This window comes from Bos grunniens, chromosome 29 (assembly GCF_055505025.1).
Source record: "Bos grunniens cultivar Pamir isolate PY7600 chromosome 29, Bosgru_T2T1.0, whole genome shotgun sequence".
Lineage (NCBI taxonomy): Eukaryota > Metazoa > Chordata > Mammalia > Artiodactyla > Bovidae > Bos > Bos grunniens.
Window position 1 is genome coordinate 12,813,907 of NC_141193.1, and position 7,324 is coordinate 12,821,230.

At 47.0% G+C, this 7,324-nt stretch overlaps 1 protein-coding gene across 1 annotated transcript; it reads left to right on the forward strand.

Moving 5' to 3' along the window:
* The first annotated feature begins 493 nt into the window (after positions 1-493).
* Positions 494-7,324, forward strand: LOC147342124 (pregnancy-associated glycoprotein 1-like). Its single transcript, XM_086384109.1, has 7 exons — positions 494-526; positions 1,725-1,918; positions 2,828-2,930; positions 4,654-4,776; positions 4,864-4,962; positions 6,648-6,688; positions 7,210-7,324. The coding sequence occupies exons 1-7, from the start codon at positions 494-496 to the stop codon at positions 7,322-7,324; spliced, it is 708 nt and encodes a 235-aa protein (XP_086240235.1).

Below are 7,324 nucleotides of genomic sequence, written 5' to 3' on the forward strand. Positions count from 1 at the left end.
GGTCATAGAATCAATATCCTGCATACAATGTAGCACAGGAAAAAAAAAAAAATCAAATGCAAGCACCTCTGTGATCAAAGGCTGTGAGCTTCACAGTGGTTGGAAGTGATCTCGAGATATATGACACCCAGAGGGAGACATCAGTGTGGGAACAGAGGGTAGCCAGTTCTGCTCTAACCCACTCCCTCCTTCTCCATGTAGATGCTCTACATGGGTAAAATTACCATTGGAACACCCCCTTAGGAATTCCATGTTAACTTTGACACAGGATCGTCTGACCTGTGGGTGCCCTCCCTCTTTGCTCCTGTTGTGAGTACAGACTCCCCATACCCGGACCATCATTCACTTGCCCTGCCACCCTGTTTCCACCCTTGGCACCTGATGACACTCATCTCTTGGTTCTGCAGCTACACAACTTAGGTTCAGACATTACAAGTCTTCTACCTTCTGGCCTACCCAAAAGACCTTCTGGATAGCCTATGGATCTAGGAGCATGAAGGGATTTCTCGTTTATGACACAATTCGGGTAACGTGCAAAGAGAAGCTGAGTCAGGACTGGCTATGGAGTGACCCCTGCTTGCAAAACAGATGCAGGATCATTTGGCAGGGCCCTTCCTGGCCTAACTCCCATAGACATTGGTCATCTTACCCACAGGATCCTGTGCTTGGGGAGGCAATGCCCATGGTGACACATGAGCAAATGGATTAGCTAACCCAGAGAGTGGCTTGAGGTGTGGACTTGCAGCTCCTCTGCCCATGAGCAGTTCAAGATTCATTTTGCTGGGAGCAAGAAGATGGGGAAAAAAGCACCCACTTTTATATTCACAGACTGTTCCAGCCACTTTCAGGTGATAACTGGTTTAATTCTGCAACAACCCCACAAAGCAGTTACTCTGATTAACTCATGAGACATATGAGGAAACTGAGGTGCAGACAGTAAGGGCCTTGCTGAAGGCACACATGTGGTAAAAGGTGGAGTTAGGCTGGCTTTTCAGGACTGAAGTTGCTGTGGGGTGTTTGGGGACTGGATAAAACGGATCTGGGGACCCTAGGGGCAGTCAAGGGCTTCAGGTATCCAGAGTGGGAAACTGGAGGCCTGAGAAGTCAAGGAGCCTGATAAATGAGTTCTCACTCTAGAGGACCCTTGAGAATCTACTAAACATATGGCCTGCCTCCCCCAAAATACTCACGTAGTTCCCCTCTTTCTCTTTCTCTCTCATATACACTCACAGAAATATACACATATCCCCCAAAGTGAATACTCCAGGCAGTAATTTCATAGAACCCTGCAAGCAAGATTGTTTTTGGCTTCTGTCTTACCGGGCAGATGCAGAATCCACAGTACATTACAGAGAATGCGGTCCATTCCTGTCATTAGGTCACAGTAATGCCAAAGAGAAAGCTATCTTGCTCTCGATTGATTTGTCCATAAGGTGGCACCAGTGGGACCTGGCCTGACTCTTGACTGCCCCACCTGTACAGAAGCCACGAGGCCAATTTGACTCACTCAGGTGGTGTTTTTCAGAGGGGTAGATGTTTTAAAATTCACAGCCTCTCTCAAATGGAACCCAAATTCCCTTTCCACCTTGCTCTAACCGTCTGTGGGCAACCAAAGACAGAGCCCAGCCTCAATTCTTCTCTGAGGATCTAATGGCAATGCACCCCAGCCCAGTCCTAGCCCCACTTCACGTATCTGTAAGTGGTAACACTCTTCTCTCCCACAGATTGGGGATCTTGTAAGTACTGACCAGCCGTTTGGTCTAAGCATGGTGGAATATGGGTTTGAAGGCAGAAGATTTGATGGTGTCTTGGGCTTGAACTACCCCAACCTATCCTTCTCTGGAACCAGCCCCACCTTTGACAAGCTGAAGAATGAAGGTGCCATTTCTGAGCCTGTTTTTGCCTTCTACTTGAGCAAGTAAGTCTGAGATGGGACAATTCCTTTCTCCAAATTAGCTGTAAGATGCTTTCAGTTGTACAAAAATTATAGAACACTTGATAAAGAAGTATCCTGAGATAATATAACCAAGGATAACTATGGCCCCAGGGCCCTACCTGGCTTCACCACTGGCTTTTATAAATAAAATTTTATTGGAACACAACCCAGATCCTGGGCTCAAGACCAGTAACTTGGTCTGGGGGGGGGTGGGGTGAGTTATGAGGGAGGTTAATGGAAGGCAACAGGAAACAGGTTGAAGGAAAGGCATTAGGATTTGCTTATGAATTTGATAAGGAAGGAAGGAGAAATATGGTGGATATCTTTCCTTCCTCGTTAGCATTTCAATGGAAGCTCAGGACCAGCTACACAATTTGCAGCAGCCAGTGAAAAATGAGAGTGTGGGACACAAAACAAACATGTGGGACCCCTTGTTCTAGAAATATTAGTCATTTCAAGACAGGGAGAGCAGAGGTGGGGTCTCTTCTGAGTGTGGGGCCCTTTGGACAGTGTAGGTCACAGGCCAGTGGAGCCAACTCTGGGTGACTTGAATCCACACCCTTATAACTCACAGGCCTTGATTTTCCTGAAAAATGACAAGGTGGACACAGGGAAAGCCAAAACACTTCAGCACCCTGTGGTCTCAGGGTGTCTGAGCACTCAGGTCGCTGAAGGTCCAGGGTGTCTTCAGAAGACATAGTGGGTGGAGCTCAGACAAGTGATTCAGCTTCTAACCTCCTCTGTGCCACTCATGAGACAGTAACATGCCTCAGTCTGTATCTCTATCTCTCCTAGACGCTATTTCTGCATCTGTACATGGGGACCTCATTAGGGCCTTGATGGGTGGACCGGCACAGCTCTCAGACAGTGTTGTTGTTACTGTCCTCCAAGGATCACCACCCCTTTCACTTCTGTCTACAGAGATGAGTGGCATGGCAGTGTGGTGATGTTTGGTGGGGTGGACCACCACTACTACAATGGAGAGCTCAACTGGGTACCATTGATCCAAGCAGGAGACTGGATTGTACACATGGACTGGTAAGCCTCTCCCTCTGAGGGTCAGCCCAAGTGACGCTCCCACTACTGAACACAGACACAGGCAAACACACACAAATGCATTCTCACACAGACATGTACACCACCTTCAACGACAAAAACAGACACACAGACACATGGGAACACACAAGCAGACACATATAAACAGACACAGCAACACATAAAAACATGCATAGCTATTCCCAGACACACAAGCACACACAGAAACACATGCAAACACACATACAAAAAAACACACAAGCACATAGATACACAAACAACCCATGGATTCATAATCCCCAGGCCTTCTGAGCATGGCTCTGACCACGGTCCTAAGAGGCACCAGAGAGGTCTGTATAGCTAGGAAAAGGCTACACCCAGTGCCCTTTGAAGTGGGGAGCATGGTTACTGGACTCTACAGTGTGGTGAACAGAGGATCAGGGAGAATATCTCAAGCCTGAACAGAGTTATGATAAGATGACCGACTGTCCAGGGCTACCTAGGACATAGGAAGTTCTCAGTACAGATAAATGTCAGTTAAAAAAACAGGGACAGTCCTGAGAAAATGGGGAAAACTGGTCTTCTTAAGGAGCAGCTACCCAAGCAGTGGAGAGAGGTTTCCTGCAATCTTAAGAGGTGAAAGCAACTAAAAAAAAGACACGCCAAGTTCTTGGACACACAGTGGGACAGGGGCTATTACAGAGAATCAGGAAGGTGGAATCCAGGAGTGACCTGAGGACAAGAGGCATAATTGATAGGATTCTGTGTGATACCCTCAGACAAAAGCTGACTTGTCCTTTGGAATTTCTGAGAGCTAGTCATGTATTTCCTGACCAGGGTCTCAGGGTCTGAGCTGGTTGTAGGAGCAGTGCTGGGAGACACCCTCTCCCAAAGGAGCCCCTCTCTCCCCCTACTATGAGAATTTGCTGCCCCTGCGAATCTCTATATTCACTCTGTGTGTGACCCATTATTTGTTCCCCATCAGATACAGTTCTCTTGATGTTTCTTATTGTTTTCTCAGTCTTCATTCACTCATTTAACAGATAAGCATTGGGCATCCCCTGTGTGTCAGGCACTTTAGGGAGGCAAGGAGAATAAAACTCGCCCTCACATCTAAGAAGGCGGATGTACAGGAAGTGACTTGCCCACATAGTGAATTGTGACTTTGGTACATGCTAGACATGAGGAGGAGAAGGCAATGGCAACTCACTCCACGACTCTTGCCTGGAAAATCCCAGGGACAGCGGAGCCTGGTGGGCTGCCCTCTATGAGGTCGCACTGAGTCAGACATGACTGAAGTGAGTTAGCAGCTGCAGACATGAGGAAGGATCTACAGAGAGTGACTAACACAGGAGACTGATAAACACCAGGGGAAAGACTTCCCCAAAACAATACAATTAAGCTGGAATCTGAAAGATGAGAAGAAATTTGCTAGTCAAAGTGAAGTGGAGTCTTCTAGGAAGGAAGACCAGCTTGTGTCAAAGTACAAAAGATCCTGGTATATTCAAGTACTGCATTCAAGGGTGTCAAGAAAGGTGCTGTGTCGAGAGCAAAGGAAAAGAGGGCAAGAGACGAAGGGCTGTTTAGGAGACAGTCGGGAAGGGGACAACTCTGGGAAGACTTAGAGTGACCTTGATGCCCGCTTTCTTCCTTTGTCTCTCACCGTCTCCATTGAAAGAAAGGTTATTGCTTGTTCTGGACGCTGCAAGGCCATTGTTGACACTGGGGCAGCATTCATCGAAGGCCCAGGAACACTGATCCATAACATACAGAAGTTCATCAGCGCCACGCCTCAGGGTTCCAAGGTGAAGGCTCATGCCTCAGGGTCACTCCCAGTCTTCACACACAACAAGGATCACCAGGGCCAACCTCTTTTTCTCTCTCTCTAACAGCACTACATTTCATGTTCTGTAGTCAATACCCTGCCCTCTATTATCTTCACCATCAACAGCATCAACTACCCCGTGCCAGGTCAAGCCTACATTCTCAAGGTGAGGGGACAATACTGAGGGTTGGTTCTCAAACTGGAGTTTGCAGGAACCCTTAGGCTGCTGCTGGGAGGAGCACGACCTCTGGAGGCCATGTCACACCACTGCAGATGCTGCTGAGCCTTGTGACTGAGCCAGTGCCTCCCACAAAACCAAACACTTGAGAGTAAAGGGCCATGTGGGACACTGATATTCCTGAAATAAATGTAGAGAGGCCACACCATATGGCATGGTGGGAGTCAGAGAGAGGGGAACACTAAGGTCCTCAGTCCTCAAAGAGCTTCAATTCAATCTGAACTCAGAGGTGCATGAGCATGAAATTCAGCACTAGCAGTCCCTGAAATAGGCCATGTTACAAGGAGAATGGCTGGGGACAGTCCCAGTGTGATTTCCCAGCATAAGTTAACAGTCTCCCTTCCCTTCTCACGGTTTTCCTGGTTTGGATGATAAATTACACGGTCATTCTAGTTCTAGGCTACATCTTCACCTTACTCCAGCCAGGTGCCTCCTTTGTGAGTTGGGATACCCGACCCCTCTGTGGGGAGGTTGGATCCTAAGTTGAATAAAGGGTGCACAGTGACTGCTCAGCCCCTGCACAGGGTAGAGGCTTCATGTCAGCTCCCAGTGGGAGTTCAGCGCAGGCTGATGGGCTCAAAGAAGGCTTTGAGGAAGAGAGTGAATTTCAGGAATTCTAAAACTACAAACTCATTGAGGCATATGGGGGGGGCGGTGCATGGTTCTAGGCAAAACTGCACTGGAATCCATGTAAATGGCATCTCAAGGTGGTCTGCACTGGGGCACTGGGGACTTACTAGCAGTGATGAGGGCTAAAAACTGACCAGTGTGGATGGGGAACAAGAGTGCATTATCCAACCAAGCCTGGAGTGGCCAAAGAGGATGAGTGTGGGCTGAAGGAGACTTTGCAGAGTTCCTAAGTTAAGTCTTCAAGAAAATGCTGTAGGCACTGCTCTATTTAAGATGGATAACCAACAATGAGGTGCACAGCAAACTCCGCTCAGTTATATGACAGTCTGGATAAGAAGGTTGTCTTTGGGACCAGGATACGCAGATACATATGGTTGAGTCACTTTACTATCCACTTGAAACTCAGAATATTGTTAATTAGCTATGCTCCAATACAAAATAAAGTTTTTTAATAAAGTACGGATTGTGGGGATGCAGGAGGAGAACCAGCATTCTCTGCAGAGAAAACAAGGAGCAGGAGTCAAAAGGAAAGAGACAGGGACTGAGGAGAGCTATGGACACACTTGTTCTTTTCAAAAAAATTATATTGAAGTGTGGCTAATCTTCAGTGTTGCTTTAAGTTATCCTGCACAAAAATGTGACTCAGTTATACACATAAAAATATATTTTTATTATTCTTTTCCATGTAATTTATCAATGAATATTGAATAGAGTTTCTTATGCTCTACAGTAGGATTTTGTTGTTTTTCATTCCTCTGTTTTCCCAACTCCCAGTCCTCCACTCACCACACCCTTCCTCATGGCAACCTCATGTCTTGGCCCTCTGGTTTTGGATGAACTCTCATATCCCCTGCTGCTGATAAAACCCCTTATTACTTACCAAAAGAGGGAAATAAAACAAATAATTGTGCTGGGTCTGGATATTGGGGGAAGTCACTGGTAAGGGCTCATGCCGACTGGTGCGTGTCTCTGACTCCCCCAAGATTCTAGAGGCCGCTGCTATACCACCTTTGAAGAGAACAAGGTGAGTCCATCTACAGAGACCTGGGTCCTGGGTGACGTCTTCCTGAGGCTGTATTTCTGTCTTTGATCAAGGAAATGACAGGATTGGCTTGGCACTGGCAGTGTAAATGCTTGGAGAGATTCAGGTATTAGTAACACACACTCACTCACACTTAGGGCACTGCTGCCCAGGATGCTGGTGAACTGTGTTTGGTGGTCTGCACACCTTATTCTCAGTAAAGAATAAAGGGTTTCACTCTTAATGGTGCTGAAACAAATGGTTGCCTCTGTTTGTGTCTGCGAGTGCAATATCTAGAACCAAGTCTAAATCAAAATTGAGAGGAGCCCTACTCCAGCTGGCTTCAAGGAAAAGGGAGACTCATTGCAATGATTCTGGGAATGTAGGACACAAGACTCAGAGCAAATACAAAGATCTCAGTGACTGGACCCAAGAAATCGTAAGTCATCAGTTCTCTTTCTCACCCTCACTGTTTCCCTTCCCTCTTCTCTGATGTTCTTAGCCTGACAACTTTCTTCCTTAAGGCTTCCACACCTAGTGAGGCAGCCCAAGCTACCTGCCCTAGGGTTTTATATCCTGAAGGCATCTCCTAGTAAGGAAAGAAGCTTGGAGCCATTAGAGTTCACGGGTGTTCCCTGA

What these genes read in the sequence shown, in the direction of transcription:
- LOC147342124 (XM_086384109.1), top strand. Translation starts at nt 494, where the DNA reads ATGAAGGGATTTCTCGTTTATGACACAATTCGG. An exon ending in CCACGCCTCAGGGTTCCAAG is followed by an intron (nt 4,777 to 4,863) that starts GTGAAGGCTCAT and finishes TCTCTCTAACAG; the next exon opens with CACTACATTTCATGTTCTGT. An exon ending in CCACCTTTGAAGAGAACAAG is followed by an intron (nt 6,689 to 7,209) that starts GTGAGTCCATCT and finishes TTCTTCCTTAAG; the next exon opens with GCTTCCACACCTAGTGAGGC.